This window comes from Mesocricetus auratus, unplaced genomic scaffold (genome assembly GCF_017639785.1).
Source record: "Mesocricetus auratus isolate SY011 unplaced genomic scaffold, BCM_Maur_2.0 Super-Scaffold_100008, whole genome shotgun sequence".
Lineage (NCBI taxonomy): Eukaryota > Metazoa > Chordata > Mammalia > Rodentia > Cricetidae > Mesocricetus > Mesocricetus auratus.
In genome coordinates this window covers 73,281,511-73,300,316 of record NW_024429192.1, presented here as the reverse complement: position 1 = coordinate 73,300,316, position 18,806 = coordinate 73,281,511, and the positions used below count along the sequence as shown (strand labels likewise).

At 45.6% G+C, this 18,806-nt stretch overlaps 1 protein-coding gene across 4 annotated transcripts in view; it reads left to right on the top strand.

Annotated features, from left to right (window-relative positions):
* Dgcr2 (DiGeorge syndrome critical region gene 2) overlaps positions 1-18,806 on the top strand; it is a 62,395-nt gene that overhangs the window by 29,445 nt on the left and 14,144 nt on the right. For 3 of the 4 annotated variants that reach the window (XM_040751169.1, XM_013118713.3, XM_005077536.3), the window contains exons 3-6: positions 8,256-8,381; positions 11,492-11,711; positions 14,072-14,148; positions 14,495-14,671. In XM_040751169.1, coding sequence (XP_040607103.1) covers positions 8,357-8,381; positions 11,492-11,711; positions 14,072-14,148; positions 14,495-14,671 — 499 coding nt within the window. In that variant the 5' untranslated portion in view covers positions 8,256-8,356. The remainder of the gene's footprint in view (positions 1-8,255; positions 8,382-11,491; positions 11,712-14,071; positions 14,149-14,494; positions 14,672-18,806) is intronic. The other variant, XM_005077535.3, reaches the window with a different exon arrangement.

Here is an 18,806-nt window from a genome sequence, read left to right as displayed (position 1 = left end):
AACTATAGGCATGTAGGAGCAGAATGAGAACTGACTTAGCCTAACAGACCGGCTACAGCATGGCCCTGCTGAAAAGTGAGCAAGTAGAAATGTCCTGAAAGTTGAGAGTTGACAGGTTCTGGCAGAGAAATGAAATGGGACTGGTGAGATTCTCAGCAACGCACACTTCCTCCTCTCTACTCTGCACAATTGACTCCTCCCACCAAAAGATGATAGGCTTATTTTCTAGTCCTGTGCTGTCCAGTGAGTGCTTGTGGCGTAGGCACTTGAAAGGACTATTTGAAATAAAGATGTGAGGGAAGTATAAAACAAGCACCATGTAACAGCCACAATGCAAACCAAGGATGAACAGTATCTGGGGCTGCTCCTGGGACATGACTGCATGCTGAGATCCATCTGCTCTGTTTACTTGTTAAAGAGTGTTTGCATCATCTCTGTTAGCATTGAAGCCCCTGAACACCACAGGGAAGTCAGGGAGGTTGAAAATGAAATTGAGAAAATTGTCTCAGGTAACTGTCTGGATGCTTTCCACCAGCCTGTATCCCAAGAAGAGATCAGAAGTCTTTTCTGGTGATACACAGGTGTGTTGCACAGATAGGATAGGAATAGCCATAGGAAAAGACTCCCAGCATGGAACTCATTCAGATGCTCACGATTTATGGCTTATCCATCTTTCCCTTAACCACGAAAAATAGTTGGTGTTTCCCAGTTCTCTGGATGTTTCACAAATTTGACACACCTTTCTGAGCCAGGAGAGTCAGAACGGGATTACCTAGCTCACCACAGGTGTGAAACAGTAGTTAAATTCAGGGTTGAGTTCAGCACCCTGTCTATACTGCTTACTGTCCCTGGTCTCTTAGACACATGTCATCTGTAAAATGGGGAATAGAATACTACTGGCTCCTGGGATTGTTGGCAAGGTTAGATAACAGACTACATGGCTATATGGTGCTTAGAAAAGACCACAACACACAGCATCCCGCGGTGGAGGTTACCACTTGCTATTGTCTTATTAATTCAAGGATAAAAGGGACCTTTATTCAATATATTCTGACTTAACAAAATGACAGTCTAGGAAATTCCAGGTCTTCACTCTGTCGCAGAAACGTTCCAAAACAACTGGAGAGTGGACAAAGGAATTCCGTAGCAGCTCTGGGAGAGCCTCAGAAGTCTATAAGTACTAAACAAGCACCTAATAAAGAAAAAGCCATGTTCAGCTGTTGGGGTAGTGTATGCCCCCAGTCTCAGCTCTTGGCAAGCTAAGGCAGGGTTGCTAATTTGAAGCTATTGTGGACTACACAGCAAGTCCTTGTCTCAAAAACAAAACAAAATGCTAAAGGACTAGAGGTATAGCTGAGTTGGTAGAGGCCTTATTTGATCTCAGTATTGTATGAACTAGATGTGGTTGTACTTGCCTGAAGTCCTAACACTCAGAAGACATAAGCAAGAGGATTGAAGTTCAAGGCCAGCCTTGGCTACATATTTCCAACCACCCTGACATATCTCTAAAAATAAAAAAAAAGCTATATTCAAAAAGTAGGAAGTTTTGCACTAGGTTGTGGTTGTGGGTATGAGAGTGTTAAGACAAGGTCTCTGTGTAGTCAGGGAATGGGCTATGTGGGCCAGGGTAGTCCAAAACTCACAGAGCTCACCTGTTTCTGCCTCCAGAACACCACTATGACAGCTCAGCATTGTTTTTGTTGCTATTTACTCCTCTTTGTTCCCAGTCGCCACCTCCAGCCTTGTATCCCTGACTATATGGGGCTGCCTGAAAAACTGATGTCTGTTTCCCCTGACTAACTTCTGATGATGTAAAGTAGCAGATGGAAAGATGTTATGAACAATGGAGTACAGTGATCTTAAAAACTACAGACATATATGATGCAAGCAACTGAGCGAGAGGGCGCTGGAGAGATGGCTCAGAGGCTAAGAGCAGTGACTGTTCTTCCAGAAGCCCTAAGTTCAATTCTCAGCAACCGCATGGTGGCTGAAAACCATCTACAATGAGATCTGGTGCATACATAGTAAATAAATAAATAAATAAACCAGAAAGGGGAAGGGAAGGAGGGAGGGAGGGAGGGAGGGAGGGAGGGAGGGAGGGAGGGAGGGAGGGAGGGAGGGAGGGAAGGAGGGAGGGAGGGAGGGAGGGAGGAAATTGAGCAAGAGATGCAGTATCCTATGACCCTAGGGTATCTGTTCTCAACCAATGAGGGTTTTGAAATGTGGGTCATGACCCGTTTGACAAACCTCTATCTTCAAATTATTTACATTAAGATTCATATTAGTAATGAAAATAGTTTCATGGTTGGGGGTCACCACAGCATGAAAAACTGTATTAAAGAATTGACGCTTTGGCAAGGTTAGAACCACTGTCCTCCAGAGTCTTTGGAAAGGAAGAATACATTTAAAGGCAGTACATTTGGAACCCAGAAAAGGCTTACACATAAGTTGTGGCAAGATGCATGCCCAGGGAGATCTGAGACCTTAAAAACTTCATCTCACATTAGCCCTGCTAAGTAGTTATCTTCTCCAGCATAGAGCAGGTCTTCAAAGGCTAGGAAAGAGGGATGCTTTTACAGAGAAAGGGTCTGTCCCTGTAGAAACAGAGCTGTAGAAACAGAGACCTGTTTTTTTTGTTTGTTTGTTTGTTTTTTTCTGAGACAGGGTTTCTCAGTGTAACAGCCCTGACTGTCCTGGAACCCACTCTGTAGTCCAGATTGGCCTCAGACTCACAGAGATCCACCTGTCTCTGCCTCCCAAGTGCTGGGAGTAAAGGTGTGCACCACCACTGCCCAGCTCAGAGATTTTTTTTTAAGATTTTTTAAAAATTCTTCGGCAGTCTCATCCTTCTTACCCACAGCTGTCTTGGCCCTCTCTTCCCCTTCCAGTTTTCATGTTATATAAGAAATACAGGAACTAAAGGAAAATTTGGACAGAGACCTAAAACCAACAAGAAGGTAGGGCAGGGTTGAAACTGTTGCTTAGAGGCAGCATGCTTTCCTAGCATGGACTTCTGCCTCCTGGGAAACTAACAAAACAGAAATCCCAGATCCAGTGTGGCCACTCATACCTGTATCTCAGTATTTAGGGAGCAAGACCACCCGTATTACCCAGTGAGACTATCCCAAACAGTGAAAGCTTTTTCCTCCCAGCATGAAAACAGGTGACACTCAGGCACAGTCCTGTTATCTCTGGGAATAATGTGGGACAAGCTGAAGTCAGCTCCCAGAAGAGTCACAGATAGGTGCTTCACAGACACTGGAGAAAGCTACAGTCAGGTGACTAGCTGGAGAAGCATCTGCTCTGTCCGCCTGCAGAGCAGAAGAGCTGTGCTGTGACAAGCCAGGTGTCATGGACTACAGGATAAAACCTGTCAGGGAGAATCCTGTGAGACCGTGAGGAAGAAAAGTTTAAAATCAGATCTGCACAGCCCTCACCTGGTGAGAACCAGAGTATACACAGAAGTGTCCATAGATTCAAAGTATACACAGAAGTGTCCATAGACTCAAAGTATACACAGAAGTGTCCATAGACTCAAAGTATACACAGAAGTGTCCATAGATTCAAAGTATACACAGAAGTGTCCATAGACTCAAAGTATACACAGAAGTGTCCATAGAATGTGCCCAGCATTCTCACTCAGAGCGTTCTCTCTCTCTCTCTCTCTTTCTCTCTCTCTCTCTCTCTCTCTCTCTCTCTCTCTCTCTCTCTCTCTCTCCTCTCCCTCCCTTCCCCTCTCTCTGTCCTCCTCTCCCTTTCTCCTTTCTCTTGACTTTTACCAGAAAGAACAGTCTGTCTGGATCACAGGGTCTCTGTGTCTTGCTTGCTGAGATGGGGCTGTCATCTGAGAGTGTAATTTCACCTCCCTCATCTCAGTCTACCCTTTGCTGAAACTTCCTCTTCCCTGTCCCCTTTTTAACCCCGTAGTTTCCCCTTCCGTTTGTCCCCTCCTACTTTTATATTCCAGTACTGGCCACCATAGTGACATATTATTACACACAATATAACAGTGTCCCAAAAGTGACTAGCCTTTAACGGGTGATTATTTGGGAGGGAGTTCTTGCTTGGTTTTTTATTATTATTATTATAATATTATTATTATTATTATCATTTATTGGTATTTGTTTGGCTGATTTTTGTTGTTTGATTTGGGATTTTGTATGCGGATTATTTTTTTTCTTGTAGTTGATTGTTTTCATAGAGGATTTACCCCTGATGTTGACTGATGCTGCAGTGCATCATCTAAAATGGGGAGGGATGTGGGTGAAGCCTCACACTCCAAACACCAGACTAACAATTGTTTCAACTCCTACTTACCACCTATTCTTTGCTGGAGAAAGGTGACCAAAATAAAATAAAAATTTCCAATACAGATCGCAGTCCCCAAGCACAAGTAGCAGTAAGGCTCACAAGATGGCTCAGCAAGTAAAAAGTGTGTGCCACAAACCTGACAACCTGAATTCAGCCCCTGGCAAAAGAGCTGAACCCTGAAGGTTGTCCTCTGACCTACACGCACGTGTGCACACACACACCAACCCTAAAAGGAAAACACGAGTAACATGACTTCCGTGACTTGTCTCATCTAAAATGTACATACAATCCCTGGATAAGCTCCTCTAGTGATAGTGACTTAGATAAATTTCTAAAAATTCAAAAGTATGATGAAAACTTTTCAAGAAACAAAAGTGGGGGAAGGGTCAAGTAATTAAAAGGAAAAAAGAAAAGAGAAGTAAATTTTAAGGAGAACACAGATGAATGAGATAAAGAAGTCAATGCAGAATGAAAATAGAATTAACAAAGAACAATATTGAAAAAGAAACTGGTGGTGGCGGCGGCAGCACTTGGAAGGCAGAGGCAGGCAAATCCCTGAGATAGAGGCCAGCCTGATCTACAGAGTGAACTCCAGGACAGCCAGGGCTACACAGAGAAACTCTGTCTCAAAAAAATGAGGAGTGGGGGAGGGAAGAGGGAAACTGAAATACTGAAAAGTTTGGTAAGTCAGATGACAAACACATTGGAAAACCTCATTGGTAGAATGGGCCACAGACAGGGCAGAACACCAGGGCTTGAAGACAAGGTAGAATTGGTGCATCATTCAAGAATATCAGTAAAATCTTAAACACATACGAATGGAATATACAGGGAACACTGTGAGGAAGCCATGTGTACAAATTGTAGGCATAGAAGGAAAAGAATGCCGTGCCAAAAGCATATAAATTATTTTTAGTACAAACAGCAGAAAATTTCCCATGTCTGGGTGTTATAATTTAAGAAAAGCAGTGCACAAAAAAGAAAAAAATGCCATGAGACAGGGTTCAAGCAGAGGGATATTTTTTTATTAGGAAAAGGGAAGGGGGGGACTGGCCTCTGGAGACAGGAGCAGCAGGAGAAAGGAAAGAGGAAAAGAGGGAGAGAGAGTGAACAGAGAAGGAGAGAGAAGGATGGGAGGTGGGCAGGGCCCTTTTAGAAGGGAACATAGTGAATGCACAGGTGGTGTCTTAGTAGCTACAGCTGAGGGCGTATCCTGTCAGAACCCCAAGGACAGGCCAGTACAGATGCCTGGATACTAACACTAGGGAAGGTGAGATCTATCCAAGTACAAAAGTTAGAATCAAAATAGAAACTCCCCACATTCTATCCAGTTAAACACTAGCTAGATAGAACAAAGAAAGTATATCAAAAGCAGCAATACAGAAGGCCCAAGTTAATACAAAGAGCCCCTTAAAGCCACCACCCTGACTTTCCTACACAAACGTGCGCAGGAGAGCATTAGGGTGTAAATGTGCTGTCCAAGCTGATGGAGCACACCAACATTAATGCATACCTGGAATCCTAGTAGAGCCAGCTATTGACAAGTTAAGTAATGTTTGCTTACTAAAGCCCCAAAGCCATTGAAAATACAGAATCCCTAGTGGTACTGATGGTACCAAGTGGTACTTCCAAGTTCTTTAAATTGATTCAGCTCTGGCCCAGCCAGACCCAGACTATCTCTCTGGAGAGCACACCAGAGGCTGTCATCTGTCTCGGGTCTACCAGCATTTTAAGGCTGTGATGCTTTTAAAACATCAACCAAAACTTGTTTTCCGGGTTGTACTCATATGTATAATATAAAGCCCAATAGAGAATGACTGCACAAACACAGTCCTACAAGGTCCAAGTTCAGATTTGTCTCCCTGTTGCTCCTAGGTTCATGACTTAAAACCTGTGCAATAAAGAGACATCTACAGAAGAAATGCTGCAGGTCAACACAGGTGCTCAAGTGACCAGAGTCCTATGACAGTCAGACTGTCTTCTTTCTCCCTTGTGTCTCCTCCTCCCCATTTTCCCCTCTGTTGTAGTTTGAATGAGATCTCCCCCATACGGCTCAGGCATTTGAATACTTGGTCCCCATTGGGTGGGACTATTTGGAAGAATAAGGAGGTGTGGCCTCGGAGGAGGTGTGCCACCCCATTTCCAGTTAACTTTTTCTCTTTGTTTCCAGTTTGTACCTCAAAATATGAGCTCTCACCTACTGCTCCAATGTCATACCTGCGTACTGCCATGCTCCCCACTGTGATGATCTATTAGTTGTCTTGGTCACTGTTGCAGGATATTTGATCACACTGTGAACCCAAGATTGCATTATTTACTGGAAAACCCTGCTTCTAGCTGTGGTGTGGCTCAGCCGTAGCACACGCCTTTTAATCCAAGAGATTTCTGCTTGAATACTGTAGACAGGATTAAATAAAGCCAACCTTATGTCAAGAGGTGGAGCAGGCAGCCAGCTGACAGGAAATAATCAGAGAGTAAGAGGAAGTCCGGAGAGATGCAGAAGAAGTAGAAGGGAGGGGTACTTGAGACTCCTCCAAACAGGAAAGTTCTTTCTCTGGGACAGTGATGGAGGAAGAAGCAGCTGGGTGCTTTCTCTGCCTCTAGCAAGTTTTCACCCCAGCATCTGGCTCCCGAGTCTCTATTGATAAGATAGAATGATAAAGACTTAGTTAAAAAACAACGCATCAGGGCAATAGAAGAGTACCTGGACACCCTGCCCCCTTCTCTGCTTTGCTGTCTCCATCTTCCTCCATCTGCATGAAGGTAGTTCAGGGTCCCATGCACACTGTATGCTACAACTCACTTGGTCGCAGATTTTTAAGGATTTGTGTAGGAAAAACAAAATACTTACAGAGAGCCTTCATGTAGTAATAGTTGATAGATACATTTTAACTTTTAAACTTGAACACTTTAAATATTTCATGTTAAATATTGTTTCCTAATGAGAGGAGAGAATCAAATAGGTAAAAATAAGCTTAGGCCCAGGGTATTACAGATTCGGGTATCTAGAGAAACTTCAGTCAAGTGGATTAACTGTAGAGTCAAGGAACAGTGCGTAGGAGGCCATCCCTTGTCACATCTTCTATCTCAGGCAAGCCTGACAGCAGCCATGTATACCAAGTATACTACTGTTTGTCCTGTTTCACCTTGTCCCGATGCAGGTAGAGTGGGAGGTGGTGGCCCAGGTGGCATGTTGGCTCTCGTTGTTTACTGCTCAGTGACCTAGGGCCAGTCACCTCACTTCCTTTAGTCCACTCTTGCTTGCCTTGTGAGGTGGGAGAAAAAGTGTCTCACAGGGGTTGAATGACTCCCAAAGATCTGGGTGGGAGGGATGATCTGCAAGTTGTTAGGTCTTTCTGTGTAAAACTAGAATGGGCCTCCTAGCTTTAGCCTCCAATCCATACTCAGCCACCCATGGAGACCTGTTGCACACCGGGACCCATGCCAGGCGTGTTGTATCCCGAGCCGCTAGCCTGGTAGCCTAACAGCCTCGGGAACTGCAGGTAAGTGGACAGCCAGTTGGCACAGGCCATGACAGTGTAGTAGAAGACTGTGTGTGGTGGGTTTCTCCTGCACACAGAATGTTTCCAGGCCAGTGAGGCTGGAGAGGGCAGCCCAGGCCTTAGGAAGAGCTCTCTCACCGGAATTCCCATAGAGCTGGCACTGCCAGCCATTGTAAAGCAGGAATGGCTGACTAGGAGTGCTTGCAAAAGGACACGACTCTATTTCATAGCAATAAAATAAAAGGTATACTTGTCAAGAAATATGCTTATCCTATTTGATGTGACTAATGATAGTTTTTAGACATCCAAAGAAAATCCTGATGCCATACCCCAACCAGGCCTTTCCAGCACTGAGCTGCCGTTGGACTTGGTGCTGGCAAACGGCAAGGTTGTGTCCTGGATGCTGCTAATGTGTTCACAGCATACTTCTTTTGCTTTCAGAAGTGACTGGAGAAGCCCGTCCTTACCATGGGAAGGAGACCTTGGACCTGCGGCAGGGGCGGACCAGAGGAGGTGATCCCACACACTTCCACACAGTGAACATGGCTCAGCCTGTCCGCTTCAGCAGTAAGTTGCAGACCTGCCCTAAGGCATGCCCACTAACATGTTTGGTAGCCTGCCTTAAGTTTGCAGCCTCACTTAGTTAGCCCTGGCTCTCTTCAGGCCGCTGCTGGGGAGATAGGTTTACTAAAGCAGCCCTGGAAGACGTTGGGGGAACGTGAATGAGGCTGTATGTGAGAGTGCATAGCTACAGCACAGAAGCAGTCTCCCTCTTTTATTGCTTAGTCAATGGATAATCCATGACAGTACTTCTGAAGAAAAGTAAAACACAGTTTAAAATACCCCACCCTGCACAGCCATGCTGAGGTGATGATACCCTCTTATGTATAAGAACAGCCAGACTTGGCGCAGAAGGACTGGTGTTAATGTGCTTCTGAGGGGCACAGGCGTCTGCTTTCTGTGTTAACTCCTAATCCAAAACTTCAACATGAAAGGTGACTCGGGCACTTTGCACACTCAGCCTCTGCCTGCAGCCTGTGCTGACCATCACCAGTGACTGCCTGAGTCCAGCACAGTCAGTGCAGTGAAGAGCCCTGGAAAGTCAACCTCTTTCCAGAGTCCAGCACGCCTCACAGTTCCATTCCCGCCCTTGCATGGATGGAGTCATAGTTCTTGGTCTGAGTGAAGATGGAAAACGTGTAACTAGGCATCTGAGTTCGTGTAAGAAACTTGAAATAAATGCTGTCTCCTTACCCTCAGGGAATATGTCCTGTGTATGCTGAGCCATATTGTCTCTTCCAGGAGGCCCCACATCCCTTGCACTCAACTGTGCTTATCTGAGGCCTGGGCAGTGAGCGGGTACTGCTATCCAGCTTGCTGTCTTTGCGATATGTGGCTTCATTTATAAGTCACTCACTCATACTTTAAATCTAAATGTGAGGATCGGACTGGTGAGATGGCTCAGCAGTTAAGAGCACCTGCTGTTCATCCCAGGGCTGTGGGTTTTATTAGCCGCACTCACATGGTGGCTCACAACCCAGGGGTTCTGGCGCCCTCTTCTGGCCTATACATGGTACACTGCATGCACATGGCACACAGACACATGGAAGCAGCCCATATACATAGATGAAAATAAAAACATGAGCATAAACCCCTAATAAATTTTGCCAGTTTCAAGGCACATAGGTACATTTTAAAATAACATCTTTTGACAACTGACATAGCTAAGAGTGTAAGAGGTACTATAGCCAGGTGGTGATGGTGCAAACCCTTAGTCCCAGCACTCAGGAGGCAGAGGCAGAGGCAGAGGCAGGCAGATCTCTGTGAGTTCAAGGCCAGCCTAGTCTACTTAGAGACTTTCAGGACAGCCAGAGCTACATAAATAGAGTGTCTCCAAATAAGAACAGAACTGATAGAATGAGTCTAGAGAGGGAAAGGTTTTCTGGTTTTTTTTTTTTTGAAACCTGTCCTGGAACTCACTCTGTAGACCAGACTGGCCTCTAATTCACAGATATCCATCTGCCTCTGCCTGCCAAGTGCTGGGATTAGAGGTGTGTGCCACCACTGCCCATCAAGAAAGGGGGTTTATTAGAATAGCTTACAGGCTGTGGTCCAGCTAGTCCAGCAATGGCTGTTTACCAATGGAAGGTCCAAGAATCCAGTAGTTGTTCAGTCCACGAGAATGGATGTCTCAGCTGTATATACCCAAATACCGAAGAAGTAAGCTGTAATGCCTGGGAAGGAATGGACTTGTCAGCAAGAGCTAGGACAGGCAGGCAGAGAGTGGCTTAAAGGTGGCTTACCTCAGATGACTTAAGAAAGAAAGCCCTCACAGGTCATCCAGCCACTTGGGTTCTAGTGAATCCAGGTGCTCTCAAGTTGACAGCCAAGAAGAGCATCACATGCTAACATTTAAATGAGTGCTCTAAAGCTGTGGAGCAGACCACTAAGGTATAAAGTGTCAGCACTTCCCGTGCCTGAGGGGTGCACGGACCATCCAGGCATGAAAAGATGCTGGAGGTGTCCTGGGGACGGACTCTGACTACCTCAGCCTCACTAGCTGTGGCAAAACTGTGCTTCCTGTCCTCATCTGTGAGAGGCAGGTTGGACCCTCTGAAATTAGAATTATGAAAATACCTGTGTGAACAGAAAAGAGGAAACAGTGGACTTGCTGGCAGCAGAGGCCAGAAACAGCCAGTCCTGGTGTTTTGTTCACTCCTAGGGCCTCACTGAGACTAATTTTCTGCTTTGTTAACCAGATAAAAGCAGAGAATGAACTGTGTTAGAGAAATTGTCTCAGTTAACTGTTGTTAACTACTAAGGAGATTGAAGAAGCATGTAAAGTTGCGAGGGCCCTGAATACATGTGTACCCTAGGTTGGATTGTGCTTTTTAGAAGAACCTGAGCATTTGTGCCAGTGTGATCTGTCTCAGGGCTGGAAGCTTATGGCTCTAAGTGAAGCTGCGGAGGAACTGCTGACCTAGGCCACTCTGGATAGGAAGACTTATTGGCATCCACCTGCCAAGGCTCACAAGCACTCTCCCCCCCTCTCTTTCTCTCTCTTTCTCTCCCCCTCCTCTCTCTCTCTCCCCCTCCTCTCTCTCTCTCTTTCTCTCTCTCTCTCTCTCTCTCTCTCTCTCTCTCTCTCTCTCTCTCTCTCTCTCTCTCTCTCTCTCTCTGTCTCTCTCCCCCTCCTCTCTCTCTCTCCCTCTCTCTCTCTCCCTCTCTCTCTCCCTCTCTCTCCCTCTCCTCCCTCCCTCTCTCTCTCTCTCTCTCTCTCTCTCTCTCTCTCTCTCTCTCTCTCTCTCTCTCTCTCTCAGGGGGCAGAGATGAGAAGAAAATGAAGGAAAGGCAAGCAGATTTTCTAACTGTCAGGATGGGGATCCTTGAGCTGACACAGACTGTATTGATTGGATAGGTGCCCTTGCCTGGGGCAGTTGGCCTTTGGGGGAGGATTAAGAGTGGTTCCCGGTAATGAGATTCACCTCTAGGTTTCTGTTTAGGACATTGTCCCCAGCATTGCTGTTTGGGGAACTCTGCTTTGAACCTATTAATCATCTCAAGCTCTAGATCTCCAAGGTGATTCTGAGGTGTGTCAGTTGTCAGTGCAGCACTTGTAATTTCACTTTTGAAGCCAGGGTCCTAATTTGGGGGACAACTCCCCTTCCGTTCTTCATGCTTCCTAGGGAAATGCCCGACCGGGTGGCACCACTATGAAGGCACAGCCAGCTGCTACCGGGTCTACCTCAGTGGAGAGAACTACTGGGACGCTGCACAGACCTGCCAGCGTGTGAATGGCTCGCTTGCCACTTTCTCCACTGACCAGGAGCTGCGCTTCGTCCTGGCCCAGGAATGGGACCAGCCAGAGCGGAGCTTCGGCTGGAAAGACCAGCGCAAGTGAGTCCCAGGGTTCAGATTCTGTTCACTGCTAGCACTCACTGGCAACCCCCCTTTGGGGAAGGCAGTCCCCATCAGTAGAAGCAGGTAGAGATTCAGAGACTTGGTTTGGCATCAAGATGAAATTGGAGAGCTTGTGAGAGAAGCTCTCCAATTGCTGGCCCATTGCTGCTTTGTAGGATCATGGACCAGCCTCTTTCATTGGTTCCCTCTGTGGATACAGCTGCGCTTGGTGACTGCGGCCAGGTTATGCTAGCCTGAATCCCAGGGTGCTGCTCAGTGGGGCTCTGGGCATAACAGGGGCGCACAGGGGGCTGGGAGTGCCTTCTGATAGGTGAGCCTGTCAGCTCTGCTGGGTGCTGCCTGTGGCCCTGCTCAGTCTTTCTCAGACACCTCGGGCTACCAAGTGCTTGTACATGTGACTGTTGATGAGCTCAGGGGCATGAGCCAGCCCTAGCTTAGGCAGTCTGCATAGAACCTGCCTCCTGAACTCCAGGCCCTGCTCATCTAGACGAAGCAGAAAAGTAGCAGCCAACTTAAAGGCTTGGTATTTGTGGGACTTTTGTTTAGGGAACAGGAATGTGCCAGAGTTCTCAGTGTGCCACCTCTAGACGCAACACCCTGTGCCCTATTTGTGCTGTAGGGGTGGAAGTTGGAAATGGCAGCCATATGTCTCCTCTTCTCTAGAAGGAAGCACAAAATATGGCCAGTGCTCACTGCCAGTCACCTGCTGCCTCCTAACAATGGCACAGCTCCATTCTACCAGGGGAGCATGCTGACCTAAGGCCAGTGGCCAGAGAGCCATTTCAAGATAAGCTACAGTTATGTCATGTGTGACAGACCGTGCTGTTCCTTGTCTGCAGCTGCAGTGTCAGACAGATAACTCCTTTTCCCTGGGCCTTGCTGGGGAACACCCTGTCTTCCATTGTGGTCACACGTGTGCATAACCTGCTCTGCTCGCAGCAGTTTTTATCAGGGCTGGAGTGACATGTGCTTCAGGTGGTATCAGATCTGCAGGAGTGCATCTCTAGGATGGGAACTGGAGAGCTCAGGCGGGGTGAGAGGGCACAGAACTGTCAGGTCCATGTGCAGGTGCCTCAGGGTTTGGTGGCACAGATTGGGAATGTGCTGCAGGCTTGAAACAGGCTGCCTAAGCAGAAAGCAGTGAATGTGGTAGTGTATGTTCACAGTTCTACATACTCAGAATTGCGATTCCATGACAGTATATCCAGTGCATCCTGGCTTTGAATGTAAAAGTTATACAGCATCAGCTAAAAAGAACAGGCTTGGCACGGGTACCAGATGTAAAACTTTCTGACCTATGAGTTTATTTAGAAAATGGATTGTTTTAAAATTGCGAGGAAAACTTTTTATTTAATTTTAATTTTAAATAGCTTGTTTTACATGTCAATCCCAGTTCCCTCTCCCTCCCCTCCTCCTGCACCCCCCCACCATCCCCCCATCCTCCCACCCTATTGCTAATTCCTTCCACAGTGGATCAGTGTTTATCCCTCAAATGCTAACAGACATCGTGTGTCCATAGCACAGGGAGGGTTGCTTTCTCTGCCTGGACTCTTAGGGAAGTGCCTGGACCCTACCCTGAGTGAAATGATAGACTTTAGATATCCCCTATGCGAGGAAAACTTTAATGATTCATATAAATGGATTTTCTTTGGGCACCAGCTCACGAAAAACAACATGGAGACTTAGTATTAATTATGAAAGCTCAGCCTATAGCTTAGGCTTGCCCACTAGCTCTTATAACTTAACCTATTTCTGTTCATCTACATGTTGCCACGTGACTCGTGGCTCTTACCTCTCCTCCTGCATGTCTGTTCGCTCTGAGTCCTGCTAGCAACTCCTCCTTTCTTATTCCCAGAGCTCTCTGCCCAGAAGTCCCACCTATACCTCCTGCTTAGCTATTGGCCATTTAGCTTTTTATTAAGCCAATCACAGTGACACATCTTCACACAGTAAAAAGGAATATTCCGCAACAGATTCACTTTAGAATTTTACTTTTTTAGAGGTCAGTATAACCTTGAAACCACATACACAGGACTGAAGGTATAACTCAGTGGCAGAGACTTCCCAGCATACATGAGTGATACACTGGGTGTAGTGGCACTGCCTGTAATTCCAGCTACTTACTTAGGAGGTTAAGCAAGTAGGGTCAAAGCTCAATACAAGTATATCCCAAAATAAGTAATGGTGCAGGAGTAAAGTGCTTGCCTTGCTCTTGGCACAAAAAAAAGATTGACAGATGATAAGTGTCCTCATTTCCACTAAATGCATCCGTATATACATAGGTAGTTGTCAGGGGCTCTTTCGCCCCAGTACTGAGGTTTCTCTCTGTCCTGCAGGCTGTGGGTTGGTTATCAGTATGTCATCACTGGGCGGAACCATTCCTTAGAAGGTCGCTGGGAAGTAGCATTCAAAGGTAAGTATCCTCATTTGTTGAGTGTGAAATGGAACCACCCTGACTCAAGACGTTGCTGGAGTCTCCCTTTCTGCCTGCCTCCACCCAGTGGTTACTTGATTTGCAAGGCCAGGGGACACGGCACATGGAAATGGGTTGCAATGAGGGCACCCTGGGCCATCGTACTGCCTACCAGGCAGGCCCTGTGTGTTTCTGGAATGTTCTCTGGAGCTGCAGCAGCCTTTAGCTCTTGGCAGTCCTCCAACCCTATGGTTGGTGTCCAGTTGCCACCAGGAACCCCTTGACGACTGTGTGTGACAATCTGCTAAAGGTTGGACATGTCTATTCTCACCTTTATTCTCCACAGGCTCCTCAGAAGTGTTTCTGCCTCCAGATCCCATCTTCGCCTCCGACATGTCTGAGAGTGACAATGTGTTCTGCGCCCAGCTCCAATGTTTCCACTTCCCTACGCTGAGGCATCATGACCTCCATAGCTGGCATGCTGAGAGCTGCTCTGAGAAGTCTTCATTTCTGTGTAAAAGAAGTGAGTGCTGGCAGTCAGCCTCCAGTGTGCTCTGACCCTGTGGTGCTCTCAAGTGCCTCCACTCAGCTGGCCTCTAGCTCTGCGGCCTGGGCAGCTGTAGGTGTTCTTGACCCCCTGACCACAGTTTCTGCTTTATTGACTTCAGTGTTCCTCAAAGATTGGGCAGGAGCAGTGATCTCAGGATTTGCCAATCCTACAGCAGCTCTGCAACCCCCGGGGTCTTAGTAACTTTGCAGCTGGATATCTATCCCCTTGGCTCTGTCTGATCTTTGTGAATTCTCTTCCCCAGTATATGGGATCAGGAGTCTCCCAAGCCCTCTGCCAATGCATCCACCCACATTTTATATCCCTCATAGGGTAGACACACCAAGCCAAGGTGGGACACCCCACCCCCACCCCCACCCCCAGCCCATCCTTAGGTTAGGAAGGGTAAGGAGGAAGATTGGTCTTGATCTGCTGATGTAATGGTTGCAGTGAGGTGTGCCAACAGCTCTCCTTTGCTGATGTATACTCTTCCCCTGCTGTGTCACAGGTCAGCCTTGCAAGTGTCAGGCCTGTTCCTGTCAGTTTGTGTCAGCATCATACTGCCAGGGAACAGGTTAGACTGGGCCTCAATATCTGGAATGTGTTTTTCTCTCTCTCTGGCTATTGCTTTTTCTCTTCTACACAAATTTTAGAGTTTTTTGTTTCTCTTATTAGTTCTTTTAGTATGAGATCCTCTTAGTTATCTCATGGACAGTTTTGGAACTTTGAAACCTTGCACCCAGATTTCTTGAGCTCTTCTTGCTGAGATCTCCAGTACAATGTTGATTAGGAATACTAAGCGTGCCCTGTTTAGTGTGTCAGCATCAAGCTTTATGCTTTCTACAGGGTTTTAAAGTGTATCCTTGGGAGTAAAGGAATTGCGTTTCTGTTCCTACTTTTCCAGGAATATTCATTCATGCCTATAGGCATGGAAATCAGGATTCACTTAGACTCAGTATAAGTGAAGTGGAGTTTATTTGGGGAAAAGGAACTTTCACAGAAAACAAGTGACTGTTGCAGCGTTCCAGTTCCAAGGATGCAGACCCTGCCATCCTGATGCTCTCCGTGACCTGAACGGGCTTCTGAGCCCCAATCCTATTCCTTTTAATCAGTCACATCTGCACCTGTGACCATGCCCAAAAGGGCGTGGTCAGTGCTACAGGTGCGGAGGTGAATATCACTACAATTCCCCTTTTAGTCTAAAGAAGATTTAGGCTTGATAGAAAACTGTATGCAATGATAGCCAATATCAAGTATGCTCTAGAAGGAAAGGTAAAAACATACACAAGTTAAGACCTATCACCAGTGAAGCAACGTAGAGCAATTGTATGAACTACATATCCAGTCCTAGGGTAAAGGTTACTATGAAGTTGTCCTAAACGGAAAGTCTTATACCTAATATTTTATTTAGGAAGAGAGGACAATAATTGTAACAGTCTAATCTTCAACCTCATCAAAGACCTGAGAAGGAAGATAACGGTAGGTTGGAAGTGCAGGCAAGCAATTTCCAAAAGATGCAAGTGAAGACAGAAACAGCAGGCTACCTGGACAGTCACCCAGAGTCTCCCAGCAGTGTATGGGCAACCAACTTTGGCTAAGGCCTGAAGTATCTAACTGACCAACACAGAAGCAGGGAGGTTGAAAGGCAGTCTTACCCTGACTTGTCAGGGTTCAGTGGTCTCTAAATGTATCTCCTGCAAGCACAGTAGGACAGCAGTGGAGGTGAGGGTAATTCTTTGCCCAAGAGGCCAGAAGCAGAGGAGAGAATGGACTCCAGAAGGAGTGTCATAGGTGCCCAACATACTCTCGGGAATAGCTCGGTGCTGTCAGGAGCAATTATGTCTCATGTCAACGGAGCACTAATATTAAAACATTTAAATGCCATATTCTACAGATCTTTGAAATGTTTGAAGATTAAATATCTATATCTGACTAATCTCATAGGTATAAGAAACATGGGTAAGTATAATCTGTAATTCTCAGAAACATAGTTGCTCAATGGCTAAAACTTTCCAAAATAATTTAGCAAGGACAATGACTTCAAAAGTGTAACTATATACATACATACATACTTCTCAGTAACAGAGATAGAATTGAAATGTCTTGACTATAGGTAGAACTGTAAAGTGCAATATGATAAAATATCCTAAATTGTAACAATATACAAAATGTATATACATCAAGATAGTTTTGTATTTGTGTGCAAAACATCGTAAACAGAAAGAAGACCCTATATTGTCAACATATGAGTATCTAACAATTTATAGCTAACAGTTGCTAAAATTAGTTCACAAGAAGATATATTAATCTATCTATATCCCATTCTAACCATACGTTTCCCATCCATGCCCTTAAAATTACCTAAAAGAGAGTCTGAACATCACCTTCCACCCTATACAACTTAAAACAATCCTAAGCAGGTGATAATTATCCCTTTTTTAGTGATGAGAGAAAAGAAAAAAGAACAAATATCCTTAATGTCAACTGTAGGGAAAGGGTACATTGTTTTCTTAGGATTACTTCCTGCTGAAGTGGCGCAACATGACTCCATGGGACCCTGTAGGAAAATAAATAAAGCAAGGAAAGTCTGGAGAGGACTTGCTATAACATTTGTAACTAGTTTCTGCGAGGCGGGAGATGCTTGACTGAAGTTCTTATCTGGAGCTCTGGCCAGGGTGGAATAAGAAGGTGCACTGTTTCAGCTAGCTAGTCTGGAGTTGTCTCGAGCTTTGTGGTCCCAAACTGGTCTTAGGGTGGTGTTTATTAGTTCAAAAACACCAAGTTGAATCAAGTGGAATCAATGAAGTGGGACTCCATCTTTCCGAAGAGTTCAAAGATTGCTGTTAGGGAATTTTTTGTTCACTGTGGAAGACTTAAACATTAATATCAACACAGAAAGTTTAATAGGTTAAGCATACAGGGAAAGGTAGCAATAAGTATGAGAGAATAGGAATTTTGAGAGAAAACAGTTAAGAAAATAGTAGTCCTAGATTTTGTTTTCTTCTGTCTTATATTAATTGGCCTTTTGAATTTTACTAGAGAGTTTTTTTTCTGTTTTTGAAAATTAATGTAGGCTTTTCCTCTTTAATTTTATCACTTTGCTCATTTTTTGGTTAGGCCTTCTTTTTTGATTCAGGTTTTCACTGTGTTGTCCATTCTCATCTTCAACACGTGGGCTCCAGTGACTGTTCAACCTCCCCAGTAGCTCTCACCATCATATTTGTTGTTTAGCCTCGTGGGTTTTGTGTATCTCACGTTGCTGAATTTCACTTGTTGATACTTACTTTTTTTTTTTTTCAACTCTTAAGAGGTGAGCCTGGCCTGGTACATTCCTTTTCTGTACTCTCCTTGGCTCATATTTCTGTTTTTTAAATGTAATTCAGTTTTAAGTTTATTTTTGCAAATTTTCTTCATAATTTAGATATCATAAAATGCAAATAAAATTAGCTTTCTACAACCTGTGAATCCATTGGTGCTAACAAATTTCCCCAAGACCCATGAGATGACTCAGCAGGTGAAGGTGCTTGCCTGACACTGCGTTCCATGCCCAGGACCCAGCTGGTGTGAGGAGAGAACCTCCCTCATGTTGTCTTTTGATGAGCACACATGCACCATCTCACACACACACACACACACACACACACACACACACAAGTAAATAAATGTTGTAGGCATTTCGGCTGGATCAGGATGGGTCAGTTATTCTGGCACTCGGGAGTCACAGAATACTGAGTGTTACACAGCTCAGGTGGAAAGGTATCCTGGAGCTCAGGAGCCAAGAACTACCACAGGCTGCAGTAAGCATAGCAGCTTACAGCCTTTCCTGAGGGAATCAGCTCCGCTTTGGCAGGACAGGGTCTTCCAGCTGGGGATGTTCGCCCAGTGTAGCAGTTTTGCTCGGCAGGAGGTTTCTTGGGCGAAGTTGCTACCCGCCAAAAGTGTTTGTTACAGCCCTGCTGGCTCTGCTCTCTCCAGGGTCTCCTTTGCTCCGCTGCTGCCACAAAGAGCTGCCACAAAAGAAGATCTTCACCCAAAGCTCATCCAAGGGGTTTATTGGGAGGGAAGAATCCAGGAGAGTGACTGTCCTCTCCTGGCAGAGGGCAGCCAGGTA